Here is a 23,246-nt window from a genome sequence, read left to right as displayed (position 1 = left end):
TAGTGTGTGTGACAATCATTGGGCAATGTGGATTAGGAAGGTGTGTTTGTTTGCATGACCAGTCTACGCGGGTTTCAGGAAGGTTGAAACGAGAAAAAGGCATATTGTTAATGTTGTGGGTGATTTTAGGTTGGATGATGTATATATCATATGTGATAAATGCTGACAGTATCATGACAAAGACATCTCAAGACCCTCAGTTGGCAACATGAAACTTGACTTTCACGTATAAATGCAGTATCAAGGACAAAATGTAAAAATCCCCACAGTCTTTATAAATGTTTGTTAAGTCGTGACATGACAACTCCCACTCATGACAAAGCACAGTAGGCCTTTTGCACTGTCCAAACATGGCGAGGCCAACCCAAACACACACATGTCGACATGCTCGCCATTTTTCTTGAGACTGATGCTTCCCTCTGACATTAGCTCACCGTTCAATGAGACTTGAGACTATAAAACACACTATTTATTAAGCATGGAAGAGGTTAGAACATTATTGTAATTAAATATTTCAAAACCCACTGATGCATAGAGCTATTGTATATTTTGATATTTGACTTTTTTTTTTTTTTTTTCCCAAATTCATTTTTTTTCCCCCAAATCCAGACTTTTGGTGAGAGGACCGTCACGACGAACAGGTTGCCTTTATGTGACTGTAAGAACCAAAACAATTTAACTCAACACTTTATGGAGGTTTAACCAATTTTTTCCAAAATGTCTGAATCTAAAAAAAATCAAAAAGCGAAATCTAAATTAGAAAAATCTGAAATAAAGGTTACCGTAAAAAATGTAATTTTCACCTGCAAAAAACAAAAGCTGAAAAATCTAAATGTAAAATGAAAATGAATGCATTCAAAAGAAGTACCAGAGTGAATCAGAATTATATTCAACCTAAAAAAAACACATTTCACTTGTTTTTGTTTTGAAAACCCTTATGTATTTTTGAAAATTCAAAATCAAAACTTGATTTTTCAGTTTCAAAATAAAAGGTTTTAAGTGCCAAAATTGGCCCTAACCTATGCCCAAACAAATTCCTTTGTTGTAACATATTTAGAAAATCATCTAATGTTTTTTGCGGGTTGATATACGTAGTGAAAGATCTGGACAATTATTTATTTTCCAATATTGGCAGCAACTGCTTTTAGTAATAGATTGACCATGAGTTAGTGGGCAACCTAGGACAGAGTCAGCTCTCTCTGTCACTTTATCGGGTCTGATCCTGTCCCTGACCATGCTGCTGCCACCCCAGCAGTCGATGGAATGGAACACCCCAGTGTATATAGGTGTTAAGATGACTTTTTCAGAATTTACTGTATCTCTGCATGGTACAATCGAATGTGAACAGTATGTATTATCTATTACTATGTTTTTGTTTTTCATTGGGTTTTACTTTTGTTGCTGTATGCAAAAATGTTGGCAGCTGGTTGCAACAGGTCTGTACTTTTTTATATTCTTTGTGCTCTTCATTGTTTTCCCTTTTGCTCTCATGTCTTGTTTATCTTTTGGTTTAAACCCTCTGCATGTTTGTGACTTTTCTGTAATTTTCAATACTTTGTAGACCTTTTGAATCTGCACTGCAACCATATCATTTCCCCATGGTCGTATCCTCTATCATGATTTGGGTAACGTCATTGTTCCATCTGTCGTCTGCATGTATGCAATATACAATGTGTGTCAGATTTTTTACTTACTTGGTTTACGTGCCTGACTCTGTTAAATTAATTATTAGTACGATTCTGTTATATACATGATAATATTTTAATTGTAAAACACACAAAAATGTTTACGACCTTCTAAACACGGTTTTTAGAATATTAGAACTCTCTGAACATGAAATAACACCCAATATAGTGGCCATGAGTGTTTTGATTGATTAATTGAAACTTTTATTAGTAGATTGCACAGTACAGTGCATATTCTGTACAATTGACTACTAAATGGTAACACTCGAATAAGTTTTTCAACTTGTTTAAGGGGGTCTACGTTAAGGGGGTCTACGTTAATGAATTCATGGTTCATGTTTTCTACTCGCCGTTAGCTGGAGGATGGCTCAATCATCATTGCACTGGCTGTCGTCGAGGTTTCCAGCACAGCTACTACGCGGAAATACTTCCTCACATCCTGTGTGATCCTCTAGGGCAGTGGTTCTCAAATGGGGGTATAAGAACCCATGGGGGTACTTAAAGGTATGCCAAGGGGTACGTGAGATTTTTAAAAATATTCTAAAAATAGCAACAATTCAAAAATCATTTATAAATATATTAATTGAATAATACTTCAACAATATATGAATGTAAGTTCATAAACTGTGAAAAGAAATGCAGCAATGCAATATTCAGTGTTGACAGCTAGATTTTTTTTTGTGGACATGTTCCATAAATATTGATGTTAAAGATTTATTTTTTTGTGAAGAAAGGTTTAGAATTAAGTTGAAGAATCCAGATGGATCTCTATTACAATCCCCAAAGAGGGCACTTTAAGTTGATGATTACTTCTATGTGTAGAAATCTTTATTTATAATTGAATCACTTGTTTGTTTGGGGGTCCTTGTCAAGGTTCTCATAGTCATCATTGTCACCGACGTCCCACTGGGTGTGAGTTTTCCTTGCCCTTATGTGGGCCTACCGAAGATGTCGTAGTGGTTTGTGTTGTGGTTTGTGCAGCCCTTTGAGACACTAGTGATTTAGGGCTATATAAGTAAACATTGATTGATTGATTGATTGATTGATTGATCTTATTTTATCTCAAATAAACTATGTTGAATTGTGATGTTTCTTCATGTAACATGTGGAGCATTTCCAAAACAAAGGAAACTGGGAAAATAAACCGTGAGCAAAGAAAAGGTAAAGTTTTGGTTAAATGAATTAGCCGAGTTGAATTAATGTATTTTTCTTCCCCACAGCCAGACTGATCCCACATTAGGATGTAAGAGATCTAAGGTAAGTACTAAGATCTGCCAGGTTTGATCAGACTCGTACTTAATGACAGGCTGTAACTGCCAAGGACACAGTAGCATGTGGCCTTCTTACCAGCATCTTGGGAGTCTTTGTTAGCTTTAATTTTGCATTGAACCTTGAGCTTATGTGAGGAGCCCTAGGTCCATAGTGTCTTACACAAAAGGCAATGAGGTGGTCCACTATCCGCCATCCTAATGGCATCGAGCAAAATCACAGTCTAGTTACATCATGCGGTACATGAGCCGCTTGCTACATTCCAGCCGAGGCGCTCACAGAGACGGTCCTTAGAAGGCTTTGCAAAGTGAAGGGCTCCTGATGTCATCACTATTATACCCCCTATCTGTTGATATCACATTGTTATTTTTCCATCTTGGCCTTTTCTGGCCACTCCATCTTCATTCAGCTAGACAGGCTCAGACATGAGGTAAGACATGAGGGAGCTTAATGATGATGAACAAGACAAATACCAGAAACATTTCTGCTTGTATTAGTGCAGTGTTCACTGTGCGACCTCCTAGGGACCATGTTTGACGTGACTGAAATTCCATATAACAGAAACATATTCATTTCCATGGCAGCAATGTTACTTTCAACACATTCCAATCCCTCGTTTCCATATTTGGGACAAAGATCTGTTCGCTGCTGTCCATTCTTTCATTATAGCAAACCATGGCCCACGTCTTATTGTCATGTAAGAGTAATAGCAAGCTGACAAAAGTGCTACACAAAAACATCCCGTGTATCTCTCCAACAATGAGAGATGATGTTACTTTAGTGGATGAAACATTTAAATATGGACGGCACTACAATTACCAGAAGAAGAGGACAAGCTGTATGGTCAGTCAGGCCTATCTACAAATAAACACAATTGTTTGGACATGTACTTGCGAACAGACCAACCTAAAAGGTATAACGTGAAAATAAGTAGTGCCACACTTACCCTGGAAAGCATCGGAGTGGCTAGAGATCAGGTGCTTCAGCTCGTAGCTGTACGAGTAAATGTTGTGGAGTGTTTCTCGCTTTACTGCAAACTGGTAGCTTTCCTCCATTTTCCGGGTACAGCAAGATGGACCTTGGTGCTTGCAGACCAAGAGATCCACATCTGGGAAAGACAAGGTTGGTGTGTTGGTTAACTGGTTCATCATATTAGCACATTGGTGCTGTTCATCCAGGTCATTGTATCCCCACAGCATTCAATCCTTCGCAACTCTTCTGTTCAGTTTATTTATTACTGTTATTTCAGGCAATGACAGACAACAGAAGGACAAGGTAGACTAGAAAACACAAATAATATGAATTAATATTATGCAAGGGCTTCATGGTGGAAGAGGGGTTAGTGCGTCTGCCTCACAATACGAAGGTCCTGAGTAGTCCTGGGTTCAATACAGGGCTCGGGATCTTTCTGTGTGGAGTTTGCATGTCCTCCCTCATGAATGCGTGAATGCAGTTCCTCCCACCTCCAAAGACATGCACCTGGGGTTAGGTTGATTGGCAACACTAAATTGGCCCTAGTGTGTGAATGTGAGTGTGAATGTTGTCTGGCTGTGTGGGCCCTGCGATGAGGTGGCAACTTGTCCAGGGTGTACGTCGCCTTCCGCCCGATTGTAGCTGAGATAGGCACCAGCGCCCCCCGCGACCCCAAAGGGAAAAAGCGGTAGAAATGGATGGATGGATGGAATATAATGCAAAAGGTAATGCACAGTATGTAAGCATGATGATCCAGTTTTGCCTGAAAGGAAGTGAGAAGAAGAGAAGTTATTTAATCCCACCCCTAGTTCTCCATTCAGTGATTAATACATTGATTGTTACTTTGTCCAAGGATTAAAATACACATTTTGCATCCTGGTGGCATTATCAATAATTATTACACTGTAACAATCATTTCTAGCAACAATGTAGGAAGAATGAACAATACCAACAATGGTAATAGACAATATACCAACCATGGTAATAGACAATACCAACAATGGCAATTGACAAAAAAACCAACAATGGTAATAGACAATATACCAACAATGGTAATAGACAATATACCAACAATGGTAATAGACAATATACCAACAATGGTAATAGACAATATACCAACAATGGTAATAGATAATATACCAACAACAGTAATAGACAATGTACAAACAATGGTAATAAACAATATACCAACAATATACCAATATAGGTAATAGACAACATACCAATAATGGTGAGGGACAAAATACCAAGAAAGGTAATAGACGATATACCAACAATGGTAATAGACAATATACAAACAATGGTAATAGACAACATACCAACAATGGTAATAGACAACATACCAACAATGGTAAGGGACAAAATACCAAGAAAGGTAATAGACAATATACCAACAATGGTTATAGACAATATACAAACAATGGTAATAGACCATTTACAAACAATGGTAATAGACAATATACCAACAATGGTTATAGACAACATACCAACAATTGTAATAGAATATATACCAACAATGGTAATAGACAACATACCAACAATGGTAATAATGGTGGCAACTGATCTTTTTTTTAATCTTTATTTGAGGATATTTATTTCAGATTTTTAGAATCAAGAACTATAGATATTATTTGTTAATGACGTTATTTGACACCAGTTTTAAAGGTGTAAGGACTTCAAGACTCAGCACTTTAAATATTAGATGCTAATTTCAAAGTTTGGACAAAATGAGGTAAAGATGTTTTAACCAAACCATCCTATGTTGGATACTTTTCACAACCACCAGCGCTTTTATTTTGTTACAGCACAATAATCCTGAAAGGTTTGAAAAAGATCAGTTGCCACCACTAATAATAAACCGTGCCCAAATCTCATGTAGCCCTGTCGCTTCCGGGGGACTACAGATTTATGTATATCTCAAATGATTGTTGAGTGTGCCGCTGGTGTTTGTACAGTGTCCTGGGTATGCACACAAATAAACAGCCCATAACTCTGCTGGGAGACAGAAGAGACACCATGGGAGGGTGAGAAAGTAGACCAACAATTCAACGACATTTCCTGCTATAAATACTCTGAATATATAAATATATGTGGCTCATATTAATGCTCTCCTGTTAAGTGCGGTCACAACATGTGCTGCCTATGTCATGTACAACACACAGGCTTGTGTTTCCCCGTGGAAATGCACAAACAGTTTTCATCTTTAAAATGAGCCGCTTATAGCGCAGTTGCCCACCACCACATGACCTAACCATGGCTCCAACAAACAGCTCAATCAGGCAAAGTTACATCAGTCCTGCCAGCGTCACCTGCTTTACGCCAGAAATATCAACTGGGCAATGACATCAGTTACAGGTCGCTGGGTCTGTGGTCTTTTCCCACTTCTTCACACGCGCATGGCCATCTTGCAATGGTCCAATATGATAACTCACTCTAAAAGGGGGAAGGGCTGCAAGGCAGGTGTTGTAACCAGAGCCTAAAGTATGGCCTTAGGACAGACCGCAAGACCGATGCCTCAGCGTCCAAATCCCTCCATGAAACACAATAGGCTTGCATTCTCAATGGCTCTTTCCCTTTCTGCCCCCTCTCTCCCCGTTTGCCTGGCCAGGCCCGGGCGTCTCTTAATTACCCGCCCAGTCTCTATTTGCTCCTCACCAAGAGCCAGACCAGTGAAGCCATAACTGGATTTCCTGCCCCTTCCAACTCATTAGCAGTCCATTCTTAACGTTGACGCTGATGTCCCGCCCGCATTGTTCGGCGGAACCCAATCTTTCTTCTTCAGCACTCTAATCTATTGTGAGGATGCACGGACTGTGAACGCCTTACCTTTTAAGTCTTTAATCACGGTAATGGTAGGATCGAGGGCTGCAACTAGCTATTGTTTTAATTGTCGATTAGTCAACAATTATTTTAACGATTAGTCGACTAATCAGATAATGGTCGTGAGTTCAAACCTTGGCCGAGTCATACCAAAGACTATAAAAATGGGACCCGTTACCTTCCTTTTTGAAATTCAGCATCAAGGGTTGGAATTAGGGGTTGAATCACCAAAAATGATTCCCAGGCCAGGCCACCCATGCTCGCTGCTCTCCTCACCTCCCAGGGGGTGATCAAGGGTGATGGGTCAAATGCAGGAAATAGTTTCGCCACATCTAGTGTATGTGTGAGAATCATTGGTACTTTAACTTATAATAAAGCTTACACATATTTAATGGCTCCAAATTTTCCATCTACTTCTAAATGCAGCATTAAGGGGAACATTATCACAATTTCAAAAGGGTTAAAAAGAATAAAAATCAGTTCCCAGTGGCTTGTTGTATTTTTTGAAGTTTTTTTCAAAATTTCACCGGTCCCGGAATATCCCTAAAAAAAGCTTTTAAGTGCCTTATTTTTGCTATCTTCGAAAACACTGTCCATTTTCCTGTGACGTCATACAGTGCTGCCAATGTAAACAAACAATGGCGAATAGCACAGCAAGATATAGCGACATTAGCTCGGATTCAGACTCGGATTTCAGCGGTTTAAGCGATTCAACAGATTACACATGTATTGAAACGGATGGTTGAAGTATGAAAGTATTGAAGAAGAAACAGAAGCTATTGAGCGAATAGCTATTGACGCTATTCGGCCATCCCGGGTAAAATGTGCGGACCAAACGATCAGGACTTTCGCATCTTGTGACACTGGAACAACCTAAATCCGTCGATTGGTAAGTGTTTTTTTCACATCAAATGTCGGTGGAAGGAAACGTAGTATAGTTTCAAATGTACATACAGCTATAGCCTAAATAGCATGTTAGCATCGATTAGCTGGCAGTCACGCCGCGACAAAATATGTCTGATTAGCACATAAGTCAACAACATCAACAACACTCACCTTTGTGATTTCGTTGACTTTATCGTTGCAAATGCATCTGCAGGTTATCCATACATCTCTGTGCCATGTCTGTCATCGCCGGTAAAATGTGGAGACACTCCGGCACATTCAATGGGGGTCTGGCGGGAGATTTCTTGCCACTTTTGCATCTTCGGGCCAGTGGTGCAACTTGAATCCCTCCCTGTTAGTGTTGTTACACCCTCCAACAACACACCGACGAGGCATGATGTCTCCAAGGTTCCAAAAAATATTCGAAAAAACGGAAACTAACAGAGCTGAGACCCGGTGTTTGTAATGTGTTGGAGAAAATGAAAATGGCGGCTTTCTTACCTAGGCAACGTCACGTACTGACGTCATCGCTCCAAGAGGGTTAAACAGAAAGGCGTTTAATTCGCCAAAATTCACCCATTTAGAGTTCGGAAATTGGTTAAAAAAATATATATGGGTTTTTTTCTGCAACATCAAGGTATATATTGATGCTTACATAGGTCTGGTGATAATGTTCCCCTTTAAGTTATTTCAGGCATGTGCTTACTAACAACTTAGATGACTAATTCATTCAGAAATATTTATCTATATGGTAACTGTGCGGCTCATTCAACTGTCACACAAATTAAAATGAGTAATAAAATGTTGTCCATTTAAAAGAAAGGAAAGGCGAATTGCGGAAAAAAACACCCAAAACAATTTCCCTTGTTTACGTATAAAAAAAAACAGCAAATAAAATAGCAGCAATGAAAACACTTAACGAAAATAATAATTTAGTGATGTTTAAAAAGTTGCACACATATATATTGATTATGGATTAACTCTTGGTATTTTTTTTAACTCTAATGGACTCAGTGAGTAGAATTATATCTGATTAATTCCTAAAACGTTGGCTATTTAAAGGCCTACTGAAACCCACTACTACCGACCACGCGGTCTGATAGTTTATATATCAATGATGAAATATTAACATTGCAACACATGCCAATACGGTCGGTTTAGTTTACTAAATTACAATTTTAAATTTCCCGCGGAGTTTCTTGTTGAAAACATTGCGGGATGATGACTTGTGCGCGTGACGTCCCGGGTTGCAGGGGACATATTAGCGCAGCACCATTTGCGGCTAAAAGTCACCTCTTTTCATCGCGCAATTAAACAGTATTCTGGACATCTGTGTTGCTGAGTCTTTTGCAATTTTTTCAATTAATAATAATGAAGTCAAAGTAGAAAGATGGAGGTGGGAAGCTTTAGCCTTTAGCCACACAAACACACGGTGTTTCCTTGTTTAAAATTCCCGGAGGTAAAGCTTTACTACGGATCAGAGCGGTCAAGCGAACATGGTTCCCGACCACTTGTCAACCGGCAGGTTTCGATGAAAAAATTGTGGTAAAAAGTCGCCTTTTACCGGAGTTCAGCTGAGTTTGCGCCGTCCATGAAGCTGCCATCGACTTCCCTCAGAGACTGGCATTAAGACACCCGTGGACACACCCCTCCGACTATCAGGTAATTTTTAATCTCACTAAAACACTAGCAACACAATAGAAAGATAAGTGATTTCCCAGAATTATCCTAGTAAATGTGTCTAAAAACATCTGAATCCATTCCAATGCAATCGCCTTTTTTCTTTTTCAATTTTTTTTTCTAGTCCTTCGCTCTCAATATCATCATCCACGAATCTTTCATCCTCGCTCAAATTAATTGGGAAATTGTCGTTTTCTCAGTCCGAATAGCTCTTGCTGCTGAAAGCTCCCATTAAAAACAATGTGAGGTTGTGAGGAGGCCTCACCCTTGTGACGTCATCGTCTGCGACTTCCGGTAAAGGCAAGGCTTTTTTATTAGCTACCAAAAGTTGCAAACTTTATCGTCCATGTTCTCTACAAAATCCTTTCAGCAAAAATATGGCGAAATGATCAAGTATGACACATAGAATGGACCTGCTATCCCCGTTCAAATAATAAAATCTCATTTCAGTAGGCCTTTAATAGATTGTATGTTTAATTGTATGATACCTTTGTATTGGTGCCTGTCTGTCTCTCTGTTTAAGTACTTTTTTTTATGACATTACAAATTGACGCTGCGTTAAAAAGTATTTGAATTGATGTAGACAAAGTTTAGCTGGGTGACTTTGGCTAAATTGATAATTGAAGATATTTTTCACTCATCGCCTCACTCTTCTTAACGCTCTTACCAAGGCTGAGACCTCCCTCCAAATATCCGACATCATGTCTTTAAATGCTCACATATCACAGATGTACTGCCATAAAAATAAGGTCTGCTTTGCAAAATGAACAAAGTATTCATGTTTTTAACAAGAATAAGAGGAAAATCTTCACATTTCAGATGTTAGACTGGCCATGTTTATGTGAGTGACCCACTTTACTGCCTGAACAACTCGAGTGATGACACCACGACTATTGTCGAGAAATATAATTGTCTGCGACACATTTTATTGTCAACATTTGCCGACAACGTGCACTAATCATTGCAGCCCTAAATGGTAGTGGCATAGTTTAATTCCAACATGCTAAAACAAATTACACACCAGGACACTTTATCCACATTTCCGCTGTTACTAATCGTTTGTTTACTTCCTGAGTTTAACATGTACCAAGTTAGCACCTACTTATTGGGGGAAAAGGATAAAAAATGTGTAATGCGAGTTTGACAGTGTGACCCCCCCACCAAATCTCCCACCACTGTCACTCTTTTTCGTTTACTTCCTGTCAAAGCGTGCACATGTGTTAGCAAACACAACATGGACAAATAACAATGGGCCCCATTCACCAATAAGTTCCTCACTTTTCCTCTTATCTTTCTTCCTAAGTGATTTCCTAAGAGGAGTCCATTCAAATTCATGACGTGTTCCTAAACGGCCAAATTGTTTCCACCTGCTGTTCTTAAGTTGCTGAATGCCAAATGGTTACTGCGTGCATGTCTATCATAATTTGCATATAAACATGCCCTTATGTCCCCAATTTGCATATATAAATACCCTTAATTCCGTAATTTGCGCAGGTAAACACCCTTAATTCCCCATATAAGGGCACAATTCCTGCAGAAAAGCCAATCATTAAACACACGAAGAAAATACAAACAGATTACAGAAGAGAAATTTGTGTTTTCCCACGGGGGGAATACAGAATGTCAAATAGTAAGTTTAAGAAAGGCGGGACCGCTGAGGTAGCCTAAAGCGTTCAAATAAATATTTGTTACTAGGGGCCAATAGGTCTACATCAGGGGTCTCAAACTCAATTTACCTGGGGCCACTGGATGTAGAAACTGGGTGAGGCTGGGCCGCAAGAAAATATATTTTTTTAAATCTAACATGCACTTTTTAATGAATTTACCTTTTTTGAATGGCTTTCCTGTCCTAGCAACACACTTGCCAACTCTCGCGATCTTTCCGTGAAACACCCGAATATCAGTGCCCCTCCCGACAATCTCCCGGGGCAATCATTCTCCCGGTTTTCACACGGACAACAATATTAAGGGCGTGCCGTGATTGCACTGTCTTTAGCGTCATCTGCAACCTGCCGTCTCGTCCACTTTTCCACCATACAAACAGTGTCCCGGCCCAGTCACATACAGTATGAGGCTTCTGCAGACCCACGGAAGTGACTGCAAGACATACTTGATCAACAGCCACACAGGTCACACTGAGGGTGGCCGTATAAACAACTTTGTCACACTGTGAACCCACACCAAACAAGATTGACAAACACATTTTGGGAGAACATTCACACCGTAATACAACATAAACACAACAGAACAAATACCCAGAATCCAATGCATCCCTAAGTCTTCTGGGTTACTATAGGGGGTGGGGTTGGATATTGATGCGGCCCGCAGGCCGCTTGTTTGAGACCCCTGGTCTGCATGGTCAGAAATATGCGCTCCCTCCCCAGGGCACGATCTGCGGCATCGTGCAGTAGCAGCAAAAGCATTGTGAAAGTTGAGTTGCAACAGGGTGTGAGAGGCCTGTTGGTCTTTTAAAGAGTCATCGATCACTAAATCAACGCCCCGGTAATGGATTATTTTGTGTGTGTGTGTGTGTGCGCACATGGTATTTTGAAAGGTCTATATATTACTCATTTTGCTATATGTCTGTCTTATCTATCTATCTATCTATCTATCTATCCATCCATGATATTAATGTAACATTAGACAATAGAAATAAGGGAAAATGTCACACTTAAGAACAAATAGGCCAACCTAATCTCCTTAAAAACTTCGTGAAATGTGCCCAAGAACAAAATTTGTTCTTAAGAACGGTTGCTGAATGGGGCCCAATGTCTTTAGTCAGTAAAGATCATGCAGTCGACAAACAAATCACTCACCATGGCTCTGAACTGCTGGCTAAAAGAGTGAGGCTGGGGCTGAGGACTTCATACAGGTGAACACACCTGCCCTCACTGATTAGGCCCAATTTGGGCCGAACCATGGTTGTCAAAAGCTGGGTGTTAGAGAAGGACACTGGACATTTCAAGGTTCTGATCTCCAAGCCTGAATCCACTGTAGCAAAAATGACTGACCTATAAGCTAAAAAGTTATATGTGAATAATTTAGAATTGTGATGGTTTATTTATGGTGTATTTACAAAAGAACAGCATTGTTAATCCCCTCGTATCCCCAGCTACTGGGAGGGGCTACGAGGTATTTAAGTGAAAAATGCAATTCTTCTAACAGTTTGCTGTCTGTCCTAGTGGTTAGAGTGTCCGCTCTGAGATCGGTAGGTCGTGAGTTCAAACCCTGGCCGGGTCATACCAAAGATAATGCTTGGCACTCAGTTTTAAGGGTTGGAATTGGGGATTAAATCACCATGAATGATTCCCGGGCGCGGCACCACTGCTGCCCACTGCTCCCCTCACCTCCCAGGGGGTGATCAAGGGTGATGGGTCAAATGCAGAGAATAATTTCTGGTATGTGTGTGACAATCATTGGTACTTTAACTTTTTCAAACTTTTACAACTGCGTGCTTTGCCATCCTTGGTTTGAATGTCCGCTTTACAAAGGTTACATTACCTTCACCCGAGGCAGAGTGTGACAGCAAGGTCAACAAGAATTTGTAGACAAACTGTACAGCAGTAAAGAAATGCAGAGTTATACCAAATACTATAAAAATCAAGGGTTGGAATTGGGGGGTTGAATCAGCAAAATGACTCCCAGGCGCGGCCACCACTGCTGCTCACTGCTCATCGCACCTCCCAGAGGGTGAGGGTGATTGGTCAAATGCAGAGGATAATCTCACCACACATAGTGTGTGTGTGAAAATCATTGGTACTTTTAATTTAAAACACAACCATTGAAGAATAAACTCATTGAGCGCAATATGCTGTATGATAAACAATACCTTCATCCAATAAAAAAAAGAAAAAAAAAGAAAGACTAATCAATCAAAACTGATATTACAAAGAATATTAGTCAACATCCACGACCACCTGTATTTCAAATCTGCCCTGCCTGTAAAATGAACTGAAATCAGTTTAAAAGGTGCTTGGCTCTCCCGAAGCACCAGAATTTTAACATGCCTTTTAAAAGGAAAAACTAACTTTTAGTTAAGAAATATATGCACGGATAGAAAAGACAAACAACTACATTAGTTGTAAGAAATAAAGTATAAGGCAGGGTATGATATCAACTTTTCGTTTAACGGTTAATGTGACTAAAATGATCAGTTATCCTCATTATCGCGATATTGTTGAATGTGTTCAAAAGTTATTTATACACACACTGACATCTTTTAACCTAGCGTTTATTTTTGTTTTTTAGATAACAAATAAATTGACACATAACATACTTTCTTGGCAGAAGAAGCATTAAATATTGCTGTGGCTTCTTAAAGGGGAACATTATCACAATTTCAGAAGGGTTAAAACCAATAAAAATCAGTTCCCAGTGGCTTTTTTTAATTTTCGAAGTTTTTTTCAGAATTTTACCCATCATGGAATATCTCGAAAGAAGGCTTTAAAGTGCCTGATTTTCGATATCTTTAAATCCATCGTCCATTTTCCTGTGACGTCATTTAGTGATGCCAACATGGTGGATAGCACAGCAAGATATAGCGACATTAGCTCGGATTCAGACTCGGATTTCAGCGGCTTAAGCGATTCAACAGATTACACATGTATTGAAACGGATGGTTGGAGTATGGAGGCAGATAGCCAAAACGAAATTGAAGAAGAAACTGAAGCTATTGAGCGAATAGCTATTGATGCTATTCGGCGATCGCCTTCGATTGAGTGTCGCAGGATGTCCACACATCTCTGTGCCACGTCTGCCTTAGCATCGCCGGTAAAATGAGCAGACCAAACGATTTGGACTTTCGCATCTTGTGACACTGAAGCAACTTAAACCCGTCGATTGGTAAGTGTTTGTTTGGCATTAAATGTGGGTGGAGAGAAAGGCTGGATGCAAATATAGCTACAAATGTACATACAGCTAGCCTAAATAGCATGTTAGCATCGATTAGCATGCCGTGCTAATCGAAGCACACTCCACGTAAGTCAACTTGAATCCGTCCCTGATCGTGTTGTTACACCCTCCGACAACACACCGACGAGGCATGTACGGAAAACAGTCGAAAAAACGGAAAATAACGGAGCTGATTAGACTCGATGTTTGTAAGGTGTTTGAGGAAATGGCAGACTGACTACCTAGGTGACGTCACAACGTCACGTCATCGCTCTGAGAGCGAATAATAGAAAGGCGTTTAATTCGCCAAAATTCACCCATTAAGAGTTCGGAAATCGGTTAAAAAAATATATGGTCTTTTTTCTGCAACATCAAGGTATATATTGACGCTTACATAGGTCTGGTGATAATGTTCCCCTTTAAGAGCCATTTTATTTTAATTTGCGTGTTTAAATATGTTTCCCTTCTTCCATTTGAATTTGTCAATGTTTAAGGACAAGTGGTTCTTAACCTGGATTCGATTGAACCCTAGGGTTCGTTGAGTCGGCCTCAGGGGTTCAGTGGAGCCTTTGCCACAGAGGTAAAGGCACATCCGACTTATCGTGTAAATAAAAACTTCTTCCTATCAGCGTATTATGGATACCCCCAAACAACATTTCCTCTAATTTTCCATCTGATTTGCAGGTTATTTGATTGATCGATTGAAACTTTTACTCGAAGATTGCAAAGGAAGAGAATGCATTATATGAAAGAGTACAGTTTACACAGTACAGTACATATTCTGTACAATTGACCACTAAATGGTAAAACCCAAACAAGTTTTTCATAGTAATGTGTATAAATGTGTATACATTTTTTTTTTAGTTGCACACAGATGTATTTGACGGAACGGCTGGTTAAGTGTGTTTACAACAAGGGATGTATGTCTGTATACCGAAGGTAAGGATCAGCGGTCCAGTTTGTTGAGTCGAACAAATTGAAAGCAACATCTGCAGCTTCTCAATATTTTTATGGTTAAATGTCTGTCGTTTAGACATTTTGGGCTGCATGCCTCTGACACTGGCTGCGGACTCTTCAGGAATCAGAAATCAGAAATCAGAAAAGTTTTTATTGCCATTGTTTGAGAACGGGTGCACAAACTAGGAATTTTACCTGGCACAATCGTGCAACATAAAAGACATATAACACAGAATAGAATAACATGGGCTGTAATTGAGCTATCAGATCTTGGTATTGTTCACGTGTCTGATGGCCGAGGGGAAAAAACTGTTCAGGTGGCGGGAGGTGTGGGTATGGATGTGAACTGACTCTACAACTGGGCTGACTTGCTTTCTCTCTCCTTCGCACTACCTTGTGTCGATCTCTAAGTAGTGCTCAGACGCACATGTTAACTATCTCATCAAAACTTTGTTTCTCGTGTAGACAAAGCAGGAACAGCAACATGTTGTGACGCATTCTCTCGTGGATGTAGTTGGATTGGACACAGCGCGAAGGTAAGAAAAGATGATTTATTAATACTAACAAAACAGACTAGGAACAGAAAAACTTGCACAAAGGCACTAAAGACAAAACAAACAGAACTAGCATGGGAGCTAGAAGGAACTAAAGGCCCTAGCATGTAAGCTAGGGAAACAAACAGAGGAATAGTGTGGAAGCTAATGAATACAAAAAGTATTTTTCCACAATCGGAATAGCGACGTCACCTGTTGCATCGCACGGCAAACTAGACTGAGAGAGTGAATTAACAAAAAGGGCAGGCTTAAATAATGGAGATAATCACAGAGCAGGTGCGCGTGAAAAACAAGATGCAGGTGACGCTAATGTGTGGCTATGGCAACGTCAACAAACAGGAAGTGCCACCAGGAACTAAGGAAGACAAAAACCAATCAGGATGTGATATAAAAACAGAACAAAACCAGAATATGACATGATCCGAGCCGCAGATCATTACACATGTAACCATATATCAACTGTTTAATGCTCAAACTGCACAACCCTGTGACAAATACACAGGGATGGGCTCATAACTCAAACAATGCTAGCAAACTTAACTGGAAACTACACTTTTTTTCTGAAATTTTGCTTATCATTCCCAAACCTTATGCAAGACAAGAACGCATATGTTTTTCTTTTTTTTAACGCATTCTAACTCAAACGCTAGCAAAAGTCAGCTAACAATAGAGCCAATCGAAGTCGCTCTATTCCGCCTATAAACCACTCTAAAAAAACATCCCCAATATTTTATATACACGCTGTAAGTAAACATGCATAGTAGTAACAGGCACAGTCATAATAACATGTCATATTTTCATACTTGGTCAGTTCAAGCACACAGCAGTGTATTCATTTTACAAACGCATCACAACATTCGCTTTTCCCTTCAACAACAACATCAATTACAAATCATGCAGACTTTGTGAGAGCCAAGAACGATTACTTTGGGACAAATGATGTGTCAGGGTTATTTGGTGTCAAACCCCAAGATGCAGAGAGGGAGGCAGGCATGGAATGAGCAAACATGATTTTAATATAAATACTCAGACAAAACCAAAAAGCGCGCACGTGGGCGGAATAACAAACTAAGAGAGCTAGCACTGGAAGTTAGAAACACAAAAAGGAACTTTAGCATGGAAGCTAGAGGATAACAAACAGAAAAACTGGAAATACCTAATGGCTAACAAAAACAGCTTACCGCTACGACGACCAGGACAAGATGTAGCACGACAGGTAATAGCTGAAATGATGTCAGACACGACAGGTAGCAAAGACACAAGAGTGACATGAGGCAACGACGATACAATGATTCAGCACTGACTGGAAGACAAAGTGGGTACAAATAAGAGCGGGCTGATTGATAACGGGTGTGGCCAGGTGCCAATCAGCTGCAGATGAGGTGATAACAGCACATAGAGAGACAAACAGGAAGCTGAACCAAAATAAGAGCAATTGACAGGAACTAAAGACAGGCGATACTAAACACAGAGGAAACAAAGACAAATGCAGAGGAAAAAACTAAAACATAGACAAACTGTCAGGGGAAAGCCTGACATGATGATCCAGAACATTATATTTTAAGCCTGAATATACACAATTTTAGAAGGGGTGTGCTAAACAGATTAGGCTTCAGTGAAACACTGACGAAGCTTCATGCAGCAGTATGGCCAAATTAGAAATACACATTACAAACATGATAAAACAATGGATCGTTTAGCACAGGGGTGTCAAACGCAGGCCCGCGAACAGGTTTTATCCGGCCCGCAGGATGAGTTTGCCAAGTATAAAAATGAACCTGAAATTTTTGAATGAAAGAAACTGCCGTTCTAAATGTGTCCACTGGATGTCGCAATAGCAATTCTCTCTCCTTTGAGTCACACATTAAAAGCGTTACTAAAACGGCCTTCTTTCATCTCCGTAATATCGCTAAAATTCTCTCCATTCTGTCCACTAAAGACGCTGAGATCATTATCCATGCGTTTGTTACGTCTCGCCTCGACTACTGTAACGTATTATTTTCGGGTCTCCCCATGTCTAGCATTAAAAGATTACAGTTGGTACAAAATGCGGCTGCTAGACTTTTGACAAGAACAAGAAAGTTTGATCACATTACGCCTGTACTGGCTCACCTGCACTGGCTTCCTGTGCACTTAAGATGTGACTTTAAGGTTTTACTACTTACGTATAAAATACTACACGGTCTAGCTCCATCCTATCTTGCCGATTGTATTGTACCATATGTCCCGGCAAGAAATCTGCGTTCAAAGGACTCCGGCTTGTTAGTGATTCCCAAAGCCCAAAAAAAGTCTGCGGGCTATAGAGCGTTTTCCGTTCGGGCTCCAGTACTCTGGAATGCCCTCCCGGTAACAGTTCGAGATGCCACCTCAGTAGAAGCATTTAAGTCTCACCTTAAAACTCATTTGTATACTCTAGCCTTTAAATAGACTCCCTTTTTAGACCAGTTGATCTGCCGTTTCTTTTCTTTTTCTTCTATGTCCCACTCTCCCTTGTGGAGGGGGTCCGGTCCGATCCGGTGGCCATGTACTGCTTGCCTGTGTATCGGCTGGGGACATCTCTGCGCTGCTGATCCGCCTCCGCTTGGGATGGTTTCCTGCTGGCTCCGCTGTGAACGGGACTCTCGCTGCTGTGTTGGATCCGCTTTGGACTGGACTCACGCGACTGTGTTGGATCCATTGTGGATTGAACTTTCACAGTATCATGTTAGACCCGCTCGACATCCATTGCTTTCCTCCTCTAAGGTTCTCATAGTCATCATTGTCACCGACGTCCCACTGGGTCATTATTGTCACCGATGTCCCACTGGGTGTGAGTTTTCCTTGCCCTTATGTGGGCCTACCGAGGATGTCGTGGTGGTTTGTGCAGCCCTTTGAGACACTAGTGATTTAGGGCTATATAAGTAAACATTGATTGATTGATTGATTGTATCTTTGTAGATGATGTTACATATGTACGAAACAAACCACACGTTGCTAGTACATCCATCAAGGAAAATAATTAAACTACAAAAATAACATACTGTGATTTGATTTTGATATTATTTTTTTTATCTTGATAGATTGAAAATGAACACCAATGAGTGGGCTGGTGAACATTATCACATATTTTTTTCAGAAAGTATAAATAGCAACAAATAATGATTGAATACTATTAACTGCAACAAGTAATTGTAACAAAAAAAAAAAGCATTATGATTTGTACAAATTCAGAATGTGCTTATTCTAGTTTTAAACAAAGAAAATAATTTATTTTTATTTTTTTTAATAATACACAGTAGCACTTTGAGGTTATTTGCCCAATATAAAGTGCTTTTTTACAAATAAAATATATTATTATTATGAAGATGTCTTTGTTATTAAGTTATCGTGCCATGATTTTACCAGTCCGGCCCACTTAGGAGTAGATTTTCTCCACGTGGCCCCCCATCTAAAATGAGTTTGACCCCCCTGGTTTAGCATAATCCTCATTAAGGAATAAAACCAAACACAGTGTCACAAACGAGCCTCTTTTTGTGTGTTTCTCGCAACTTTTGGGTCTATGTTGGATGTCAAAGTAAACAAACTTCTCAATTTATGGCAACAACTTTCTACTGTACAGTTGAGAGGCCTGATTTATAATATAGAATTCATTTTCACCAACTCAGAACCGATGCAGCAGCTCACCAGCTCAATATGTCAATATAGCAGCATAAGCTGGTTAGATCTATGTGTTCACGGCATGGCTAAAAAACAGTTTGTCAGCCTTAGCGCTTATAATAACAATATTGCTAATACCTGGATAATCTTCAGGTCGCAAGATGTAAATGGAGTATTATTGGGGTTTTATGGATGTTTTTTAGTGAGCTTTATGGACGCCATTGGAGTACTGCCATTAACTGCATTATTAGCCACCTCGTACTGGCCGTATTTTATGACTTAAAATGCATTTAAGTAAATAAAAAATAAATGTACATGTGTTCTTGTCTAACATTGGGATTATAAATGCTAGGCAAAATTTTAAAAAAATGCAGTTCCCCTTTAAAGCAGAGCGAAAAGCTAGAAAAAACCTTGTAAAATTACTCGGAAATGAAGGTACTCGTAAATTGAGGTACCAATGTTGATAAAACTAACATAAATATTGTGATTATATGAAACTAACATAAATATTGTGATTACATAACTACCAAATAGTAAAAAAATGATGACTTAACACCTGGTACTTTGTGTACCTAATCCATTTTTGGGTGGAACAAAAAATTTATGGAAAGTGACAAACTGTTGTTATTCCTTGCCTTTACAAATAAAACTAACATAGATATTGTGATTAGATGATACATAACTACCAAATAGTAAAAAAATGATGACTTAACACCTGGTACTTTGTGTACCTAATCCATTTTTGGGTGGAACAAAAAATGTATGGAAAGTGACAAACTGTTGTTATTCTTTGCCTTTACAATATCTCTGTAAAAATGAACCATTCCATGTCTGACTGTGAACTTGATGCCACGACACAACAAACAGTGTAAAGCTACTTGAGTTCCATGAGCATTATTGTGAGGTCATCGTGAGTAATCGCCCTCCCACTTTCCGTGGTGTTGGTGTGTTATCTCTGATACGAAATGAATATGCTGGGGACTCACAGTGTAATCCAGACTGGCCTGGTTGTCCCTTGCGAGTCGCCGGATGGAGTAAGTGATACTGCCAAACAATTTGGCTCGTGAAGCAGTCAGAACCGTCTGACTGTGACAAATATACCTGCACACTTTTTTGGCGGGGCGGGGGTTGAGGGAGTCATTACCAGCCTGTGTTTACTGTAGCTTAGGAACCAATGAGTCTTTGGAAGTTTTGACACAGCAAGGAGAATTGGGGAAGAGTCATTGCAGTCGAGTTGACAGGAGCATTTCGGTTCGTCAAATTCATCAGCAGGCTTGTTTTCCATCAGATCAGCTGTAATCTATCTGGCCCTTCGGCAGGGTCATGGCCTCGGTTTAAAGGCCTCACCAATCCACGCCCTATCAGCTTGAATTTATGGTATGAGTATTAAAAAGATTTTCTCATCTGTTTACCTTTGGCTAAAATGAAATGTTCAATGTTTTTACAAGTTGTTCTAAAGTGAATAACAGCCTACTACTATGTAATGGTGCAAATTAATTGGTCAGTCCTGGTGTAAAAAAAACAAGTAGACCAAGACCCCTTGAGAGACTGGTCTCAGCCTGCTTGCAATTGAACTCTGGTGTGGTTTGGTTCACTTGAGGTCAGCTGTGATTGCTATGTAATTGCTATTTGAACCCAACACACGGACCAGTCTCAAGGTTCCTCATTATATCCCATTGGCTTGAGTTTTTTCTTTCCCTGATGTTGTTGTGGCTTGTGCAGCCCTTTGAGACACTCGTGATTTAGGACTATATAAATAAACTTTGATTGATTGATTGATTGAATAAAATGTCAGCAAAATAACAAAGACAAAAGAAAGGACAAACATGTACAAGAAAAGGATGTTGAAGTGCTCTCTTCCTTTGTGTGTGACAAAGGTGCTATTTTAAAGTACATTTTACAATATGTTAGTTGAATATAAACTGATAAATATCGTAAAATATATGATAACCATGTTACATTAAATAATGTGTCATGAAAGCTGCCCAATTTGATATTGTTACCTCTACTCAGAGGTATGCATAATCCCAAGGGTGTGTCTGTTTGTCAGTTAGTTGGCTACATAGCCTAGACAGTTATGGGAAGATTTTGATTTAATGTCAGAAATGGGATAAGGAACAAATTATTAGATTTTGAAGGAGGGATCCAAAACCCGTCTGGAGTCCGGATTTGTATAAAGGATTCTGTAACAATTGGGCCGGTGGAGGTCTGTGCTCTCAAAAGTTCCTTTTCTAGATGACGTATGTTCTTTATTGTGCAGCCTTTGGTCCTACAGCCAAAGTACCAGTGTAAACACAAAGTGAATCACACTAAGGTGCACCCCACTTATCTTTTTTTTTTATATTTGTGGACCGGACCCCAGTACCAAAACATAACTTTAAACTATGGACACAGTCTCGAAGTCTCTTAGTACAAATCCCTAAATTTAAACTTTTTAGGGTTTTTTTTTTTATTTCCCCAGTTGACACTCTTTAATACTCTTGACATGACATTTTGTAATATGATTTAGGTGATTTCATTATTATGATTTCAACAAGCTGCATCGGTCTACATACTCCACTTTTAAAATCTTAAATTACCTGAATGAAGTAAATGGGTTATTAGTATACGTAAGTACATATTCTTCCTTCACAAACTTTACATAGGCTTTACTCTTGAGACTCGATGTCAACTCTGAATCGTAATTCCTCTAATCGTCCTCAGGTGACAAATACCTCTGGAGTAATTTGCCATAGTAAAGCCACAGCTCAGGGGTCTTGGTTTGTTAGTCACAATCCATTCAGCTACAGCTCAGTGCCCTTCAGTGTACAAGTCACAACTGTACTTGTGACGCTTGCTCACATGCCATGTGCAATATGCCACACCACAGTAGTTGAGGTAAATACCGCTGAGAAGGTAGGTTTCACAAGTTTTTTAGGCCCAATTAAAAAATTACATGCAGGCCACTTCTCTTTAATGTGGTTTCACAGGGATCAAGAGGAGGGCTTGAGTATCCTGCCGCTGTTATTTTGATATTTCACATGAGAACAAGAAAAACATTGTAAGAAAACAGCCAATTAAAGGTTATCCTAACTCAGGAAGCCAGTTCTCTTTTAACCTGTCTGATCCAGTAAGCATACAGGAGACGAATGCGTTTACACATGGTGCTGGGCTTGGGCTTGTTGGTGCCAAATAAAAACACACCTCAAAGAAGTCTTTGCAGCATACCTGCATTTTCTGGACAACCTTAAAAGTAAACTGAGGTGTTTTGCTATGCCAGACCAAAGGCTGCAGCAGCTGTCAAGGACTACTGGCACATGGTCTAAAAGCCATTCCAAAGACAAGGGGTCAGACAGAGCGCGCTAAGAGGGCAAAGCAGGAGGACTGATGGGCTGACAGATAGAGACACGATTAACAGGCATTAAATCAGAGGTGTTATTTTGCTGGCATCCACTCAACACTCCCACACAAACAACTCTTAAAGATGAACATTTCATTAAAGCTCTCGACAACTGTATTTTGTTTTTCAAACATGAGATAGTAATTATTTACATTGCCTGAAATCCAATAAGAGAGGTGGAAGACCGACTCAGACATCATAATCCGCTTCGGACTGATGCGATGCTGGCAAGGTTGGGGAGGCGGACAAAAAGCTGGTGCCTACTGGGCTTTGTAACGCAGTCTAAGGCTTGCATGCTCTGCTGGGTAATGTTGCGTTTTATTGAAGTCAGGAGTTGGGAAAACACAGATGCTCTGTGATTTTTGTCTGCGTGGAGTAGGACGTGTCCTCCATGTGTTTGCTCTCTCAGCAAGGAAGGCCAAGTTAAAAGGGGAAGCCAAATACAGTATCTACAGCCAATCAAAGGCCACGTTTCGCTTTGAGAGCTTGCCAAAGCTTTTGATGCTCTAACTGACTAAG

General features: G+C 39.8%; 1 protein-coding gene across 5 annotated transcripts in view; it reads right to left on the bottom strand.

Moving 5' to 3' along the window:
* The window catches only part of gpc5c (glypican 5c), a 366,734-nt gene that overhangs the window by 284,388 nt on the left and 59,100 nt on the right, over positions 1–23,246 (bottom strand). For 4 of the 5 annotated variants that reach the window (XM_061920093.1, XM_061920091.1, XM_061920092.1 and 1 more), the window contains exon 2: positions 3,901–4,062. In XM_061920093.1, the coding sequence (XP_061776077.1) occupies positions 3,901–4,062 (162 nt within the window). Of the gene's footprint in view, positions 1–3,900; positions 4,063–12,127; positions 12,235–23,246 lie in introns of those variants that run through there. The other variant, XM_061920094.1, reaches the window with a different exon arrangement.

The sequence above is a fragment of the Nerophis ophidion genome, linkage group LG14, assembly GCF_033978795.1.
Source record: "Nerophis ophidion isolate RoL-2023_Sa linkage group LG14, RoL_Noph_v1.0, whole genome shotgun sequence".
Taxonomy (NCBI): domain Eukaryota; kingdom Metazoa; phylum Chordata; class Actinopteri; order Syngnathiformes; family Syngnathidae; genus Nerophis; species Nerophis ophidion.
The sequence above is the reverse complement of the archived record's forward strand: the minus strand, read 5'-3'. Positions and strand labels throughout refer to the sequence as shown.